At 39.5% G+C, this 18709-nt stretch overlaps 1 protein-coding gene across 2 annotated transcripts in view; it reads right to left on the bottom strand.

Moving 5' to 3' along the window:
* LOC117452086 (netrin receptor UNC5C-like) overlaps positions 1–18709 on the bottom strand; it is a 243835-nt gene that overhangs the window by 19818 nt on the left and 205308 nt on the right. For both annotated transcript variants that reach the window (XM_034090541.1, XM_034090540.1), the window contains 5 exons: positions 14797–14988; positions 10668–10885; positions 4235–4370; positions 3487–3574; positions 731–899 (listed from right to left, as the gene is read on the bottom strand). In XM_034090541.1, the coding sequence (XP_033946432.1) occupies positions 731–899; positions 3487–3574; positions 4235–4370; positions 10668–10885; positions 14797–14988 (803 nt within the window). The remainder of the gene's footprint in view (positions 1–730; positions 900–3486; positions 3575–4234; positions 4371–10667; positions 10886–14796; positions 14989–18709) is intronic.

Raw genomic sequence — 18709 nt, forward strand, 5'->3', positions numbered from 1 at the left:
GCATACGGGAGCCTTGTAGACACAGTGATGCTGCAAGACAGCCTTATCACCAACACCCACACAAACACTGATACACACACATGCACCCACACACAGGCAGAGAAACAGACAAACAAGCACTCATACGCGGCCACGCACACACAGGAACAGATTGCTGAGGTAGAGACTTCATGCTGAGAGACTTGGGAGGAGGGAGAAGGGGAAGACTAGAAAAAAGGAGGGATAGAAACATAAGAAGAAAGATGAGAGAAGAGGAGGATGGCAGGAGCATTACAAATTGCTTCTGATAGGAGTCTTCAACCCCCTGCTTGTCTGCTAGCCTGTAGGCACTTTGTGTTTACTGAATTATCTCCCTTTCCTTTATTTCCCTCTCTCTCCTTCCCCGCATGCGTGGATGTGTAATGCAGGCTATTCTTCTGGAGGAAGACGATAATATATGTGTGCACGCATGTGTATTTAAACTGTGTGAGTAATACTGTGTACATGACTGTGTATTAATGATTTGGTTATGGCTGTGTGCAGGTGCATGGTTATTTTGTCTAAATGCATTATAAACAGACTTCCCTATGTCAGGATTATTTAGCTGCTGCGCATGTTGGTGCATCTAAATGTATCTCTTTGAACACTGGCAAAAAAGTAAAAGCTGCTTTCCTTTGCCAGCTAGTTCAGAAGTTGCACATTATCGGTCACTAAAAACAGAGCAACAACAAATACAGTGTTGAACACCCACCTCCCACTCTCCCATGGCCAGTTGGTTCCTCAGCTGTATGAGCCAGTCTTCCTGGACGTTGTCGGCACAGTGGTGGATGGTGAGGATTATCGGTCTGGTCAGCAGGGCTCCTGGAGGTCCACAACTCACCACCGGACTCAGCACCGTCTGGATGTCCTCTACTGGGGGTCTGGAAAAGTCAGATAACACAGAGGAGAAATGATTCCTCAGAAAAGAGCGACACGAAGGCTACACTGTTGCTACCAGTTAGTGGGATCATCAACTGCAATCTGTTTTATTCTTCATAATGTTCATATATGAAAACTCCTAGCTGGTATTACATATTTTAAGCAGGCAGGTAGTCAGTTAGGTAAGAATAGAATAGATAAACTAAGAGTACATGAAAATATCAGGGAATAAAACAGATCAGAGAAGAGTAGCACAGAAAATCAATCAGAGGATGATTAGTGGAGTCAGCGGGGCTGCAGCTGGAGTCAGTGGTTCACTGATCATGAGCAGAAAATAAATTAGTACAGGCTACCGGCTCTCCTGCTTTTACAGAAACCTCAAGTATAGGAACCTCAATTACCTGCTTACTAATGTATCATACAATACAGCAGCGTTTGTAAGATGTGATGTTATACATAGTAAACTCCAGTATTTCAGTATTTTATCATCTATAATTATATATTAGATATATATCACTGATTGACATAATAACATAAATAACACCTACAGAGATACTGGGAATTAAGGATTTTGCTGGGAGTCAATCTTAAAGTGTATATGTGTATTCATATAATAATAATACTTTTTTACATATCTATTGTTATTATACGTTTGTTTTCATATACATATAGAGCAAACCCGCATTCTCAAACAGTAGATTGCATATTAAAATAACTCTAAAAATGTCATGTGTAATCCATTATCCAGTCATTTTCTTCTCTCATGTTGCTGAAGATATATATTGTCTGGGAAAGAAGCCCAGATGATGGATCTTAATTTCAGCAGTATTATTGATTTGACAGTTGAAGCTCATTATTGACTCATGATGGGTTCACATGGGTCTGAGAAGCCCACAGATAAAACAGTAGGATTCAAACATACCCGTTGACTTACCTATGCAGGGTTAGGGTCAGCCCTTAATGCAATGCAGTTATATCGATTGGTAAGGTTATGAATCTTGTTTCATACAAATAGAATATACATGTATACATGCATGGAAACACACACCTGAGGGTAATAATATAATCTTTCTGGCTTGCCAAGTGTTATTAAGGCAAGTCAATAAAGCTGAAGAAATGAAGACAGAGGACATAGAAGAGGTTTGACTCTGAGAAATACAGTAGCACACTGCAGGGGGCCTAAGCCTTATTGACTGCTATTGATTGGGGATAAGCTAGAAAGGAAGCATGGGATAGAATACATGAAGCAAAGTGTAACAGGCATCCTAAAGCTCTGTGCCTGGCTGCATAAACTGCCTTGAGTTTCAAACCCAAGGGTGTCCCTTAAGCAAAATATGACATTAAGCCCAGTGGCTAATTTAGAAGTGTCGCAAGAAGCCTTCGAGTTTAGACCAAGGTTTTAATGGTGCACCTCATATACTATTGCTACGCATCACTCACTTTAAAGTCACTTGTCAATCTTAGTGTCAGTTATGGTAAGCTTCTTCAAAAGAGACAAGAAAGATAAAACTAAAATAAATCCAAACTGGACAGACACGAAACATGCAGTTCTTCTCCAAAAATGTGGTATAAATATAATATAATCATTCATTTGTATAATATAATACTAAAACAAACATTTGACGATAGATTGACAGTCAAAATGATAATCTGTAAAACGTTGAATATCACTCATGTGTCTAGTGGGTTTCCCCTGTCCTGAAGAATGTGTGTTGGTTTCTTCTACAAACAGTGTCCATCAAGTAAGGTTATAGTGGATAATACACAAACCATTCAGCAAACAGTTTTCCAATGGAACTTTAATGTAATAATGAAAATGGCAAACTAATGCTGCTTTTGAATTATTAGTTTTCCTTTCAGGAACAAACAAAATGCACTTCCATTGCACTTGGGCGGACGGAGAAATCTTGGAAACATATCTGACAACCAAAACAAAACAAAACCAGTTGTACAGACTAAAATCACTATGTGAAAAAATATATTTGGCTCTAGAGACAACATGTGACAGAAAACATACTGACTTGTCTCTTTCTCTCTCAACAGTATGATAAATAAATGAATATATATGTGGCTATTTATGGTTACCTTTGAATAGAGTGCCGATATTATCTCTAAATTAGCTTTGAATTAATAATTATACGCTGCTGGAATATAGACATTTTCTCTCTTGTCTCTCATGTCCCACTGAGAGCTTTGCCTCACTGATGCACATGTTTTTGGAAGTAAAGGATTATAGTACATGTAACAGGATTATAGTAATCCCAAAAATAACCACTAATCTGTTAGTTAGTGTGGAAACAGCAATCTCTTTGCATATGCTGTCAAAAGCTTGCTGTTAGTTTTTTTCTTTGCAGTTAACAAACGTTTCACACATCTAGAAATGATGGCTGTTATGCGCTTTGGGTAATCACACTGACTCTTAAATGACTCTAAATTAAACAATATTGATTCACTTAGAACATTATGTGGATTACTGTGCAGATTAATATGTTAAATAGAACATAACAAGAGATGAAGAAATAAGGAGAATAATGGCAACAACAGAGGAACACAAAAGCCACAGAGAAGAAAAGTGAGGGTAAAACGTACCTCAAGCTGTCCTTCCTGTGCACAGTCACATACATCTCGTAGACCCTCCCCTGAGGAACAGCCCCCGCTGGAACCAGCAGACTCACACCTGCAGGAAAGAGGACAGGGAGAGCAGGAAGGGAGCCGGAAATAATCAGTTTTATCCCTGGATTTATACATTTCAACATGCACAACTGAATTATTGAATGTGCAACCCATTATCATTTTATCATTATGATTAATTATTAAATCATCATTTTTAAAGGCAACCTGTGATAAAACGTTCTCCTAAATATATCATCAAGTGAATTGTGGTGGCTTCTGAGAGCTGCTCCCTATCAGCAGGTTACATTATTCATTATATGTGTCTGCACACTGCTTTTAAATCCTACCATAAGTCTACTGAAAGTATTTTTTGTTTTACAAGGTAGCATGAGAACATCTCAAGGTTGTTTTGTCTTTTGTTTAAACTTGACTTTGCAGGATTGGTCAACTTTAGTGCAGGCAATGCATTTCATCTTCATTAAATCTAAAATACCTATTTAACTATTTTTATTTATGATAAACTTTGATGTTATTATTACTATGTATAGATGTTTAGGTTATGTAATTGTTACTATTTGTGTATATAATCAAACATAAATCAAATTTGCACCCTCTTGCATTGACTCTGTACCACCTCTAAAATTGGCCTTTGGAGTCACCGCTGGTTACTGCATCATCATTAGACAGTTACCAGATTCATGTTAAGTGTGTGTAGAAATTCTACCAGAGTTGGCTACAATGAGGTGTCCTCCCTGGTTGTTGAACGATCCGTGAGCGGTACAGGAAGGGTCCCGTGTTCGGGCCAAGCTCTGGTTGCGAAGGTTCATGGTGTCGCTGTTATCCAACAGAGACTGAGTTACCTAGGAATACAATACAACGGTCTTAATGTCAGAATTAAAGGGCAACACATGCTTTTCCAGTATTGGGAATGACAATTTCCAATAGATAATGGAATGGATAAAGTTATTAAAATAAAAATAAAACATTACACAGGGTTAGGGCTAACACAGTTACTAAGCAGCAGAGAGGCATTCACCTTAGGAATCGTGCAAACATGCTATTGCAAATTTGTTTTTGATAATGGGGTTATTGAGGAAGTCAATGGTTTCTTCTGTTTGTGTGCTTAGTGAGACTCATAATGAGGTCAGGCATTAATGAATCACAGTTACACACTGCATCCTACAACATGTAAAAGCAAGATGCACCCATTGTGTGTGGAGGCTGGAAGATCAGGCTTCCATTCTGGGGTCCAGAGAAGTTTCACTAAGCAAGGCCAATATCTGGTTGTAAAGGTCAGTTTAGTTTTATTTTTGTGCCAGCATTGGAATAGGAATATGTTAATGCTCTCTATCAAAAATAATTTCCATGCATTTGCCTAGCTGTTGCCTTTTATTTTCATTTTCTCCTGTTACCAATCAAATAAAATGCTAAGCAGACAATGCGTATAACTACAAGACGCATTGTCAACCTTCTTATCTTTCTTACAGTGCAGACGCTTTTCCGCTTGCTCTTGCCTCTGCTTACTTTTTATGCTTATTTTCCTATTCTTATTCTCTGAAAACTTTGAGAAGCAGCTCCTGGACATTAACTTATCACTGGGACAGTTATTCTTCGTAAATAGACGGAGGGTTTCAGCCATATTTCAACATTTTTACGACAACATCAGTCTTACAGTAGCGTGGCCTAGCAACAGCTAAAGCCTGGTAGGCTACTGCATGCTATTTAGCCTAAGCTAGTTGGTAGCAAAATGCCTCCGTTCTCTACAGATGACTTCCACAAACTTCTACAGAAGATGGCTGTTTTGGAAATGAAAATGCAACTGTTGGAAGTTAACGTGGAAGTGAATGGACTATGTCGTGGGAATGACACCACTTTACCAGTGTTGCAAAAATAATGGAAAAGGGTATGCTAACTCACAGCTAGTTAGCAGCTACAAGGATTCCAAGGAACAGGAGGGCTGTGTACTGGGTAATAAATCTACACGTGGTAATCCTCCCTGGAACTCTCTGGGTGCAAAGCCTAAGAGTAAATCATTTCCATGGGATTTGGGAGGACGAATAACAGGCAGAGCCCAGCGCTCTGAAATCTGTGATGCGACCGGCTGGCCTGCATTGTTATCACCCAGGAAGAACGCCTCTTCAACCCCTAAACAGCAGTGGACAGCTGCTAAACGGAAAACTACAACAAATCCTCCTAAACCACCAAGTGTGCCAATCCAGAACAGATACGCTCCGCTGACCGGAGATCTCTTTCTGATGACCTGGATAACCTATCCTCTTCACACAGCAGGGTAAGGACCAATAGCTACTCCAAAAGTAAAAGGCTAGAGGGAAAGCTAACGACTGGGCCTGAAACTCTGATTGTGGGTGACTCTGCTGTAAGAGATGTAAAAAGTATGTGTAGTAAGAACAACACCAAAGTACTCTGTTTTCCCAAGGATATGGTCTCTGACTTGGCTGAGAAGATCCTGCATATTGGGGCTGAACATCCGACTGTGAAGAATGTGGTACTACATATTGGAACAAATGGTGTTGTTACAACAGTCAGAAGTGCTGAAAGAAGACTTTAAATGTCTGTTGGAAACTACCAGCTCTCTAAATGCAGAGGTGTTCATCAGTGGCCCTCTACCGCAAGTCAGAAGAGGAGTGGAGAGATTCAGCAGACTGTTTGCACTGAACACGTGGCTTTCAACTGCCTGTACTGACCATTCTGTCCATTTTATTGACAATTTTAACTTTTTCTGGGATTGAAGACATCTTTTTAAGGCAAATGGAGTTTGCCTGAACAAGTCAGGAGTGAAATTGTTTATCTCTAACATATTCAACTGCCTGCGTCATCAATCTGTTCCCTCTGCCAAGGACAAGCGACAAGAGGAATCAAAACAGGAGAAAGACACAACACATTGCGCAGAAAACCCTGAAGTATCACTGCACCCGCCTGAGGAATGTTCTGATTATGGGAGACCTGGCAGCATGTCCTTTACCCCCGCCCCTCAACGACACCCACCAATATCACCAAAGACAAGGAATGGATTCCAGTCACCAAGCTGGGCCGCCTGTTCGCGCCATCTCCCCCGTCTTGATCACCATGCCTACCACAATAATCCAAACCAAAACAATACAAGGAAGATGGAAGCAGATTTCCAAACCCCCCTTCCTACAGTGTAGCCCTCACCCTGCCCTCCTATGATGAGAGGAGCAGGGTGGTGCGTCCTTCCTTCCCTTCAAAGCCTGATAGGGATGTGTGTGTACAAAACGCTGCAAAATGATATTTGCTGGGTCCAGGCTCAAGGGCGTATGGCACTCTCAACTCTTTCAAGGACATGCCGGGGCCCTTCCTGCCAGTGGCTTTGCCGATATCTGTGTTGATAGGTAATAGATTAAGAGCAGTGAATCATCTTAGATACAGGAAGCGCTCAAACATTTGTGTGAGTTTATCAAATTTAGCAGTGATTCCATGTCAGCCACAGCTTGTTACAAAAAACCTGACTGATAGTTTAACGAACTTAAACTAGCTTTATTAAATGTCAGGTCTTTGGCTGGAAAAACATTTGTAATCAATGATTTTATCACTGAGCACAATCTCGATGTTATGTTCTTAACAGAAACTTGGATTGAACAAAATAACAGTGCAGCTGTTCTTATCGAATCAACCCCTCCCAACTTTAGTTTTATGAGTCAGGAAAGAATGCATAAGAAAGGAGGTTGACTTGCTATTCTGTTCAATGATTCCCTTCAATGCAGGAAGACATCTTATGGGAACTTTGCTTCTTTTGAATATGTGGCCCTTCAGCTGAAATGCTCCTCTCGAGCTCTGTTCCTAAATATGTATAGACCACCCAAATACTGTGCAAGCTTTTTTGATGATTTTACCGAGTTGCTGTCTATAGTGTGTATTGACTTTGACCGTCTAGTCATTGTTGGTGATTTTAACATCCATGTTGACAACCCCCAAGACAGAGGGGCTAAAGTTGTGTTCTTGAGAGCTATGGACTGACTCAGCATGTGACGCTGAATAAGGGAAACACTCTGGACTTAATTATCTCAAAGGATCTGAATATCTCTAAGGTTGTGGTGACTGATGTTGTACTCTCTGACCATTCCTGTGTTTTCTTTGAGAGCTCTATTTCTGTTCACAAATGTTCAAAAAGAGTTAACCACAAAGCGATATTTAACTGAAAATACTAGGGAAATGTTTACTCAGAATTTTTCTTCCACACTTGCCCCTGCTAACATCTCAGTAAATGAGCTAGTAGATCATTTTAATTCAAAAATTAAAAATGTTATAGATGCCATTGCTCCAACTAGGGTAAAGGAAGTGTCTGGCAAGAAAATATCTCCATGGAGAAAGGCCATGACCGTGAAAAAAGAGAATGTCGAAAAGCTGAACGCAGGTGGCGAAAAACAAATCTCCAGGTTCACTTTGAAATCTATAAAGAGAGACTTGGCCTTTATAATTTGGAATTGAAAAACGCACGACAGTCTTTCTTCTCTGACATCATTACCAAAAACAAAAACAACGTACATGCCTTGTTTGCTACCTTCAACAGTCTAAATAACCCCCCAGTGTCAGTAGCCTCTGAATTTCTATCCACCAGGGCGTGCAATGATTTTGCCTCCTTCTTCACTGACAAAATTCAGAAAATCAGACAAGCAGTCAGTGCCTCTGCATCAGGTACAGCAAATGTGTTGTCCCTATGTCCACCTAATATCAATTCTGACATCATGACACAATTCCATCAGATTAATGATAAAAACCTTTATTCCATTATTCAACTTCTGAAATCTTCTGCTACCTTGATATTATTCCAACAGATGTTTTTCCTTGCATGGCCTCAGATCTACTTCATATAGTAAACAAATCTCTTCACTCAGGTATTTTTCCACAGGCCCTGAAAACTGCAGTCATTAAAGCGCTCTTAAAAAAGAATAATCTAGATGCTTCAGTAATGAACAATTACCCATATCAAACCTGCCATTTCTAGGTAAAATCATTGAAAAAGTTGTTTTTCAACAGTTGAGTAACTTCTTGCATTTAAATAACTGTTTCAATGTGTTCCAGTCAGGCTTTCGTCCAAACCACAGCACTGAGACTGCTCTTGTAAAGGTCTTCAATGACATCCACTTAAACACCGACAGTGGCAGAACTTCAGTGTTAGTATTATTAGATCTCAGCGCTGCGTTTGACACTGTTGACCACAACATATTACTAGACCGACTGGAAAACTGGGTGGGACTTACGGAAACAGTTCTAAATTGGTTTGAATCCTACTTAAAGGACAGAAACAACTTTGTTTCTATAGGTAAATACACATCTGAGTTGACAAATATGACATGTGGGGTACCTCAAGGCTCCATCTTGGGGCCTCTTCTCTTTAACGTCTACATGCTACCACTGGCTCAGATAATGAAGAACAACAACATAAGTTACCATAGCTATGCGGATGTCACACACATGTACGTAACAATTTCACCAGGAGACTATGCTCCAATTCAAACACTGAGTAAGTGCATTGAACAAATCAATGACTGGATGTGTCAGAACTTTCTCCAATTAAACAAAGATAAAACTGAGGTAATGGTTTTTGGAGCCAAGGCAGAACGTATAAAAGTTAGCGCTGAGCTTCAGTCTGCAATATTCAAAACAACAGATAAAGCCAGAAATCTAGGTGTAGTCATGGACTCTGACCTGAGTTTTAACAGTCACATTAACACAGTTACTAAATCAGCCTACTATTACCTAAAGAATATATCTAGGATTAAAAGACTAATGTCAAAGCAGGATTTGGAAAAACTTGTCCATGCTTTTATCTTCAGTAGACTCGACTACTGCAATGGTGTCTTCACAGGTCTCACTAACAAATCTATTAGAAAGCTGCAGCTGATTCAGAAAGCTGCTGCTCGAGTCCTCACTAACACTAAGAAAGTGGATCACATCACTCCTGTTCTGAAGTCTTTACACTGCCTTCCTGTGTGTCAAAGAATAGATTTCAAAATACTGCTGCTGGTTTATAAAGCACTGAATGGTTTAGGCCCAAAATACATTTCTGACCTACTGCTAAATTATGAACCATCCAGATCTCTCAGGTCATCAGGGACTGGTCAGCTTTCTGTCCCCAGAGTCAGAACTAAACATGGTAAAGCAGCGTTCAGTTGTTATGCTCCAAATATCTGGAACAAACTCCCAGAAACCTGCCGGTCCTCTGCAACTCTTACTACTTTTAAATCCAGGCTGAAGACTTTTCTTTTTGTCGCTGCTTTTAATTGAACTATTCACATCTTAAACTGCACTGTAACTTTTATCCATGTATTTTTTTCTTTTAATGTTTCTTTTATTATCTCATCTTTTTAATGACTGATTTTAAATGCCATTTTCTTAATGTTTTTTATTTTTTGTAAAGCACTTTGAATTGCCTTGTGTTGAAAAGTGCTATATAAATAAACTTGCCTTGCCTTACAAGCGCTGTCACAGGGCTGAGCAAAGAGGGCGGATTTAAAGTAAACCTATGAAACCACCTAAGTGTAAGAGGTAATATATATCGTGTAATATTTCCCTTTCCAAATGTCCACTGTGAGTTGTTAAATAAGTACTAAACATTCAGTAGTAATATTCTCAAATTAGCGAGGGAAAGTCAATCGGGTGGTCCAAAAGTACACGATTAACAACACCAATTATAACAGAGAAAATGATCAAATAGAAGTGCCACTGACATGTGAAGCTCAAAGATAGTGAGTTCAGCACTCATACCGCCTCAAGACAGGTAAAGTGATGAAACAGAGCCGTTTCATCTGCATTTGTGACAAGTGATTCTCGTATGCATGCCATGTAGTTGACAGAGCAGAGGGAGGAAACTGGTGCACTGAGCTTCATGTATACTAATGCTGTTTGCTTTTGTATTTATGTGCCTGGGAATACATAGTGTTTCAGAACTCTATGCTTCTGCAGATCAGGAGAAAATATTTCAAAATCCTACTGTTAACTGTGATTATGATTATATTGACTGTTTATGTTTTTTTTAACTCATGTTCAATGCCTTGTTAACATGCTACTGTAACAAAAACATCTTACAATATTGAAATCATACAGAATACTTTTAAGTTAAAGTCATACAAGTGGATGAAGGTTACTGACTTTAGACTGAGGAAGACTCTCATTACCTTAGGAGACAGTTTGGATGTGAAGTCCCCCCCGAGGTCATCCTGTGGTGTGACCAGACCAGAAGAGTTGTACACTTTGATCTTTAGGTTGGGAAGAGGATCCAGCAGAGGGGAGTTGGTCATTGGGATTTTATCCGAGACATCATGGAGAGCGTACACTGGACCTCGATACATGGCAGCTGCATTTGTCAAGTCAGGAGGAGCCGTCAGTAGATCAGCTGGAGGGATAAAGTGGCGAGAGAGCAAGGGACATGGTGAAGGGAAGGAGAAATGAATGAGAAAGAACAACTTTAATAGCACTGCCAGATTGTTCGGCTAACGGCTGATGGTGGTGTCTGAAGAAGAGACGGAAAATAAAGGGTGAAGCTTAAATAAACACATAATAAATGCTCAACAAATAAATAAATGGTTCATTTCTTCTTTAAGTTTTCATCTTACTCTATACCTTTAACAGTTTAAACCTCAACACATGGCTTCAGTATCGAACAGATGTAGGGGACTCGTAGATCAGTTAACAGGGATAACAGGAGTAAGATGAGAGTAGATGAGGCTACTGATAAGGTATCAGTGACAGGAATGATACATTACAGTACACAGGGGCATGACCCGGATCAAAGACCGGTCATGGCTGCTGCACAGAGAGCCAGAGAGAGTCCCTTTTAAAGGCCCATTCCCAAACCGCCCCCTACACCCTACCCCTACACCCTACCCCTCCGTTTGCGCGTTCACGCGGAGGCTCCGCCATATTGAGGGCTGTTCCAAAGCAACGAGTGTGGAGCGGTGTGGAGGGGGAGTGGGCTATCAATCCCTCAAACACCGAGTCTGCAGCGGTGCTGACTTGAGACAGGTCTCTACCTGACCGGAGTCACGCTGTGTGTGTCCGTCAGGAAACACGCTGTGTACAAGTAGTTCCAGCAAATATCCACTGATAAACTGCAATGTTAACAACCTCATGATGACCTCATATGTTTTTAACTTAGGATCAAACCTGTGTTTAGTCTAGAAAAAGGTAAATGTGTGCATTTTATTATAAAGTTGTGTATATTTACAGACCGTTGCAAAAACTAAGAAGCTTATAAACATCAGGTTTAAAACTAAAAGAGCTTTACAAAAATGAAAGATGTTTGGAGTTTTATTTGAGTTATTCATTTAAACTTTTTGTCTAAGAGATGCTGATTTGAAACCGTTGTCACATACAGTTACGGCATTTCCTGTTTCTGCCGGAGAGAGGGGAGGCCGTCCCAAAGCTTGCTGCTGTATTTACTCCCTCCATCTGACAGGAGGGAGCCTCGTTGAGCTGCGAGTGTGGCTACAGACGGAGTTCACTCCATCACGGAGGGGTAGGGTCGAGGGAGTGGTTTGGGATTGGGCCAAAGTGTTGCTCAGAATTCATCAAACACATATATATATATATTTAAATCTGTACCTTAATAAAACAAACTCTTTACACTGTATAACATTAACAAAGCAAGTGTTAAAAAGTATGAAAAACATTCCACGTTTAAAGCTTTTTAACACGTTATCACTGCCTGACTTCACCCACACAATCAAGGGAGCTGTCACAGTAACCACATTGCTGTCCATTTTCAAAATGCTTACTATGTCATGATTGAAATCGGACTGACAAAACCTCCCGGCACATTTACCACAGAATATGACTAATTAATGAACACTGGCAATTGTTAAGACTGATCTATTTGGGCTCAGTTAATTCACACTTATCCTGTTCTCCTCGATGTGTTACACAGATAGTAAAAGGGACTTACAGTACATGATATAAAAGGGTATTGATAAGTAAGACCAAGAGTATGTTGATTTCATAATGCAAGTACCTTCTTATACCTTTTTACATTGCTTCATTCTTTTGGCTAACCTTTCTGACTTAAATATAGTAGGTATATATATATATGAGGTCTTGATGTTTTGCAGAACATTCTCAATAACACACAGTATTTTTAATCAAGAAGCTAAAAACCTTTAGCAGCGAATTCACACTTTAACAACAATTACTTCATTTTAGATTATTTCATCTAAATGTAATCCTTACTTCCTTCTATGTATTTGGAAAGATGCTGCAGGCAAGTGCTACTGATTGTAATAATAACACATTTGGCAATATCACCAAAAGTAAATCCTACATATGGATTTACTTTAAAAAGACGAAAGTGAGTATGCTCCGAGCAAACCCCATAACACAACAAGGTCAGTCACTCTTGTTTCTAGTTTTGTTATTCCACCATAACCCTTTTTAGTTTAACACAATTTACTCTAAGGCCAGACAAAACATTTAAAGTGTTCTCCCCTTCTTACTTCCACCAGAAAATCCAACATGTATCTGAGATTTAATTGGAAACAGGACCATAGGAAGGCCAGTTACCTACTGAGAACAATTCCACATTTTTTCACACCAGAGCCTGAAATCCTGTTGTTCCCTCCACGAGCTCATCTATTCTAATTTTGAAATCCACACACACACATCTGTCACCCATCACTCTTTTTCTCTCTCTATCACAAGGCTGTTTACCCTTAAAGCCAGTGGGTATTCCTGCCAAATCAACCCTGCTGAAATGTAATTAACAGCTAACGGAAAGCCACAGAGTGAGAGAGAGACTGAGAAAGAGAGAAATAGTCAGAGGGTAACAGAGCGAGGGTGATGCAGGGACATAATTCTTCATTAATAGTAATCGTAGATGACTCCTTGAAGAAGAGTGACAAGCATCCTAGTGCTTTCCTGATAAAATGTCACCCGATTTCTGCTTATTCGAAGGCATTTGCCCTTGTACACACACACGCACAATTATTTTGTAGCTTGCAGTTTTTTGTATTGCTGACCACATACAGCAACCTATTAAGGTTTCCTATAAAAGGTGTTCAGAGTAGCACCATATTGTTTGCAGATGTCACTCAACTTGATTAACACAAAATCCGTGGCAAATACGTAACCTCTTTTTAAATGGAAAATATCATGTACTAATAAGTAACACTTTAACGCTTGTTTTTTCAGTAAGTTTTAAAAAGAATGTTCAGTATATCATTCTAATTTGTGGTTGGGTATTAGTTACATATGTATGTGGAGGCGTGTGGCGCAGTGGATAGAGCCTTGGTGTTGGTGTTGGGATCAGGGGGTCACAGGTTCAAACCCCACTGCAGTCAGCATGTCGTTGTGTCCCTGGCAAGACACTTCACCCCAAATTGCTCCTGTGGTGATTGCCCACAGTAAGTCGCTTTGGATAAAAGCGTCTAACAAGTGACATGTAATGTAATGTTTGTTTACATGCCCTATGTCTAATGTTTGCAAGGGATGAGGACTTATAATACTGTTATGGAAAGAAGTTTATTAGGCCGGTAGACTGATCCCTGATTCATTTACATTTCCTTTCCAATCTTGGCATTTCCAGTAAGCGATTGCATGCACACAGGTGTACAAGTGTGTGCGGCTGTGTGCTTCTTGTTGTTTTATCCATTTCCCAAAGACAGAGAGGTAGAAATGACAACATAGACAGAGGAGAGTGAAAGATGGCTCCACTTTAACAGGAAGACAAACAAAGGCCGGAGTGTCTGTAGCAGTACTAGTCACTGTGATGGGAGAGAGACGGAGACACGGCGACGGGGAGACAGAGACACAGAGAGGAGAATGCGGATAAACAGGAAATGTGATTGACCTGAATGTGCAGATGGGAAAGAAGGAGTGAGACGGAGAAGGAGAATGGCAGAGAGTAACTCCTTGATGGAAGAGAGTGGTCTCTGGTAGAGACAGATATACATCTAAAGCAGCCAAGATTGACAGCAGAGAAACAAAATTATGCTAGAAGCCTCAAAAAGGCATGGTGCAGGTACAGTTATTTTCATAGAGGTCTATCTATCTATACATCTATATGACTATGAATCTATCTACCTTCCAATACGAAATCCATGAGAAAATGACTCTACTTCTCACTTGTTTTATTACCTCAGTAAACAATCTTAATTGTGTTTTTTCAAATGTTCTTCAATTATATTTATTTTGAAAATCAATGCAATTTAGAGTAACTTCTTTAAGACGGATAATAATCAGTGTTTCTACTTGAGTTTTGTACTACAGTGTTATTTTCAGCGTGAATAAAATGTCATTTTCTGGAACATTCCTTACCTGATCTGGCTGTTTTGATATTCACAGACTGAAAGCCTCCATTTAGTGCCGAGGTGTCGATGATGTCCGAGTCAAAGTCACGGTGTGTCTTGCGGTAGACGAAGAGTGCCACGATGACAGAGATGACGAGGCACATAATCACTGCGATGACAATGCCCACGTAGAGCGCTACATCATCTGTACTCGGAGCAGCTAGAGGGGACACAAATAAAGAACAGAGATGGAATTACAGACACACAGATAATGTGAAGAATAAAGCCAAATACAATCTTAAGATATATGAATATAGTGCCACTTGTCTACTTAAATGTAGGATATAAACAGCTACATAAATGATATCTCTAGCAACAGCGCAGCAAATAAAACAAGACAAGATGAAATGTGCTTCAGGCTTCAAATAAACAAGGCTCTCTGTCGTTCTTTATTTGTGTTTTAGAATTTCACATTGACCTCAGACCACTTATCATAGCTGTTAAGGTTATGTTGCATTCAAATAAAACTTTCAATTAGCCCCCCAGCTTTTGTAATATGATCATTTGTCTAGACAGAGGTAGAGAGACACAGAGACCTCTTTCATCGAAATAAAAAACGGTAGCTAGCAACTATTACAACTTAATAAGGCTGTTAATTATTTTTACAAGGGTCCTAACATCCTTTTTCAATCTGGCTGAGCCTTTAATCTTGTTTCAGTGAGAACAGCGCTGCAACTGCCATCCGTGATCTATATTTTAGAGCAGAACGTTTGAACTGATAGCAAAAGGTATGAGCCGAGCTTAAGGATAAAGTGGAGAGGAGATGAGTAAATGATGAGAGGAGACTATTTAAAAGCACAAGCGAGGAATGATGAGGAGGAAATAAGAGGGAATGCCAATAAGTGGAGTGGAATATCGAAAAAAGAGGACTTCCAAGCAGATGTGGCGACAACCAAAAAGGAAAGGGGAGTTAAATAAAGATAATAACAGAAACATGTAAAAAAGAGAATAAGGAATAGGGAAGATGAGAGAGGAATCAAGTAGGGCACAATACAGGGCAGAGAGGAGAGGAGAGGAGAGGAGAGGAGAAGAGAGGAGAGGAAAGGAGAGGAGAGGAAAGGAGAAGAGAGGAGAGGAAAGGAGAGGATAGGAGAGGAAGGAAGAGGAACACATTGAAAGTGGAAATGCACTTGAACTTCAAAGCAGACAAACAGAAGAAATCCTACATATTTAACATGAAAGCGCCTGTGAAACTTTTTTGAGTAGTCTTACACTTAGCCCTCCTTGTATAATTACTTCCTCTGTAGCTGGTAGGAAGGGATTTGTCTGCAGCTATTAAGAAGAAGGCATAAAAGTATAGGAATGCTCCTTTTAATCTGCCCTTAAAGTCAAGAGGCAGATAACAGGCTTCTAGCTACAAACAGCCTGAGTCATTCGCTTAAGGATTTGCTGTTGTCACATCAGAACGTGTTCAGAAAGCATGAGCTTGATTATGCATGAACGAATCCTTTGATGAGGCACACACACATTCACACTCACATATGCCTAAGCATGATACACACATTCACTGAAGAGGGGTCACACCTGATGGTGTTAGTTACTCATCTACCACTTGAGGGAGCTATGATCCACTTCCTGTGTCTCTGGGGAGCTGAGCGAGGGCAAAGCATTTCCCTCTTAATTAAGTGATGACTGAAATGAACCAAATGTCTAAAGGCCCAGGAGTCCAGGACATAGAATAACAGCATACACAGAAGGTTTCGAAATCCAAGTGTTTAAAGCTTTTCTGAAACTGAATAAAGTTCAGGTCAAGTAACATTATCTTCTTAGGAAAGAAAACAAATCATATTTAAGTGATATTTGTCTTGTTTACGAGATAAAGCCTATGTTGAAACTTACTGAAGCTAAATGTTAGTTTAAGAACCTATTAAAAGCTACATTAATTGTCAAAACATCACTCAGCTATTAAGATCCTTTGTATTTTAGGTTATTTTTGCTATCATCTCCTCAATTGTGAGTATTTTCTCCTTTGTCATTATGTCATATGTGTGTTGTCTTATGGTATAGTTAACAGAATATCTTCGTCTGATGGACTGCAACATGGGAAAACGTCTCTTGATTGCCCATCACGAAAATTGTGATGGCCATTTTTTTAATGAACGGAACAGCAAATTGATTAATCAACAAGAATCGTTGTTTCCAGTTCTAAACATAACGTTCGTAACATCCGTTTAACTTTAAATGTGGAAAAAGATGCTTAACAATGTGTCACATAAACCAGATTGCGTTTTGGGGAAATAACACATTGTGATACTTCATGTTTACAGCTCCAGAGTTTGTACTCTTTCCACCAAGATTTCTGCCAAATACCTATTCATGAAATTTAACTCAATTTAAGAGCACAACCTTTAAATCTTGAAACGTTTAATCCCTATGGGTTTTTCTCTTATGCAGGTTCCTTTTGAGGTTAACACATTGATGTAAAAATGCTCAAAAGACTCTGCTGCATTAAGTTACCCTGTTATCAAGGTCCTTACACTTGCCAAAGGGGAATATCATTGGGTAATCCTCTTAAGAACCAACTCCCTGATCTTAATTATGATCATTCTCATCTATTTAGGGAATCTTTATCATGTTTCTACTTTAACTTGAAGGTCGACAACTTCAGAAGACATTAGGTGCCAGGCAGCCATACAATCATTTCCAAACAATTTTTTTTACAGAGTGTTGTGGGACACTTAACGAGGCTATGGCTTGCTGTGTTATTGATGTAGGTGTGTTTGTGTGCTAAGTGTAACATGTTTTAATACCAGCGGACATAACAATCTTTCTTCCCTGTCTGTCGGTTAACATCCCATCTCTCACAGATTTTATTCTCACTCCATAACTCACACCTCTCTCTCCGACTCCCTGCGTCTCTGTCTCCATCTGTTTGATTTGTAGATGAATCAAACAACACGTCCCATTAGAGCTTCTACCTGCATGACTAACCTACATATAACTGCACAATATCAAATGTTTTCTTTTTTCATTTTCCCTATTTTCTTGGTGTTTTTCTGTCCTACATTTCCTTTATTGTATTCACCTTACACGTACATGTCACATGCTGTCTAGACTTTGGCAAACTAAGCAAAATCATTGCCAAATCGTGATAGCAACAACACTACAACATGTCTATTTGCAATTTCTACCATATAAGTGATGTATGCAAAAAGTAAAGAACAGCCCCAATGTTTAAGACATAATTGAACCAATCACTTATGTGTAATCCAGTGCCTATGTAACTGATAACTGGACTAAAATTAGGTTTGACGGAAATCAATGGAAACACAAATTAATTTATGGTGTGTGAATACACCATTGAAAGACTTTTGCTGCATTAACCTGTAATACAATTTCCTGAATGGATTGACCTTACATTTGAGCTTGGACATAAAAAAAATCCTCTTTTTTTCTCTGAATGCTCAAAGAAATGTTTCGAATTTAAATGAAAAAAACTCAATTCATCTCTGTGCTCTGTATGCACTACTTCTTTGGTCTTTCCTTTTATTGAGCCTCTATATGAAAACACCAATGCACTGCTTTAGTTCTGATGATAATTGATAGTCTGATAGCCTTACATAAAAGACTAATCTGAAAAGGAGACTGAATGTGGGTGTGCACTTTGGACCACACCTGGATGAATGAATAATGTGTTTGGACCTCTGTGTTTATCTAAGCATAGCACAGGGCTCTGCTCCGTGAAGCCCGGGTGACAAAACCTGCAGTGATAGAAAGAGGAAAGAACACATATCTGACTGGGTACCAATAGGTACACACCTATGTTCATTTTCATGGGCACTCATGCGAGATCTGACACTCACACTGATTGTGCAGGCAGTCATGAACACATCCATAATAACTTTTATCCTCAAGTCAACAATCTGCTGTGTTTCTCCTGA

This window comes from Pseudochaenichthys georgianus, chromosome 9 (assembly GCF_902827115.2).
Source record: "Pseudochaenichthys georgianus chromosome 9, fPseGeo1.2, whole genome shotgun sequence".
Classification (NCBI taxonomy): domain Eukaryota; kingdom Metazoa; phylum Chordata; class Actinopteri; order Perciformes; family Channichthyidae; genus Pseudochaenichthys; species Pseudochaenichthys georgianus.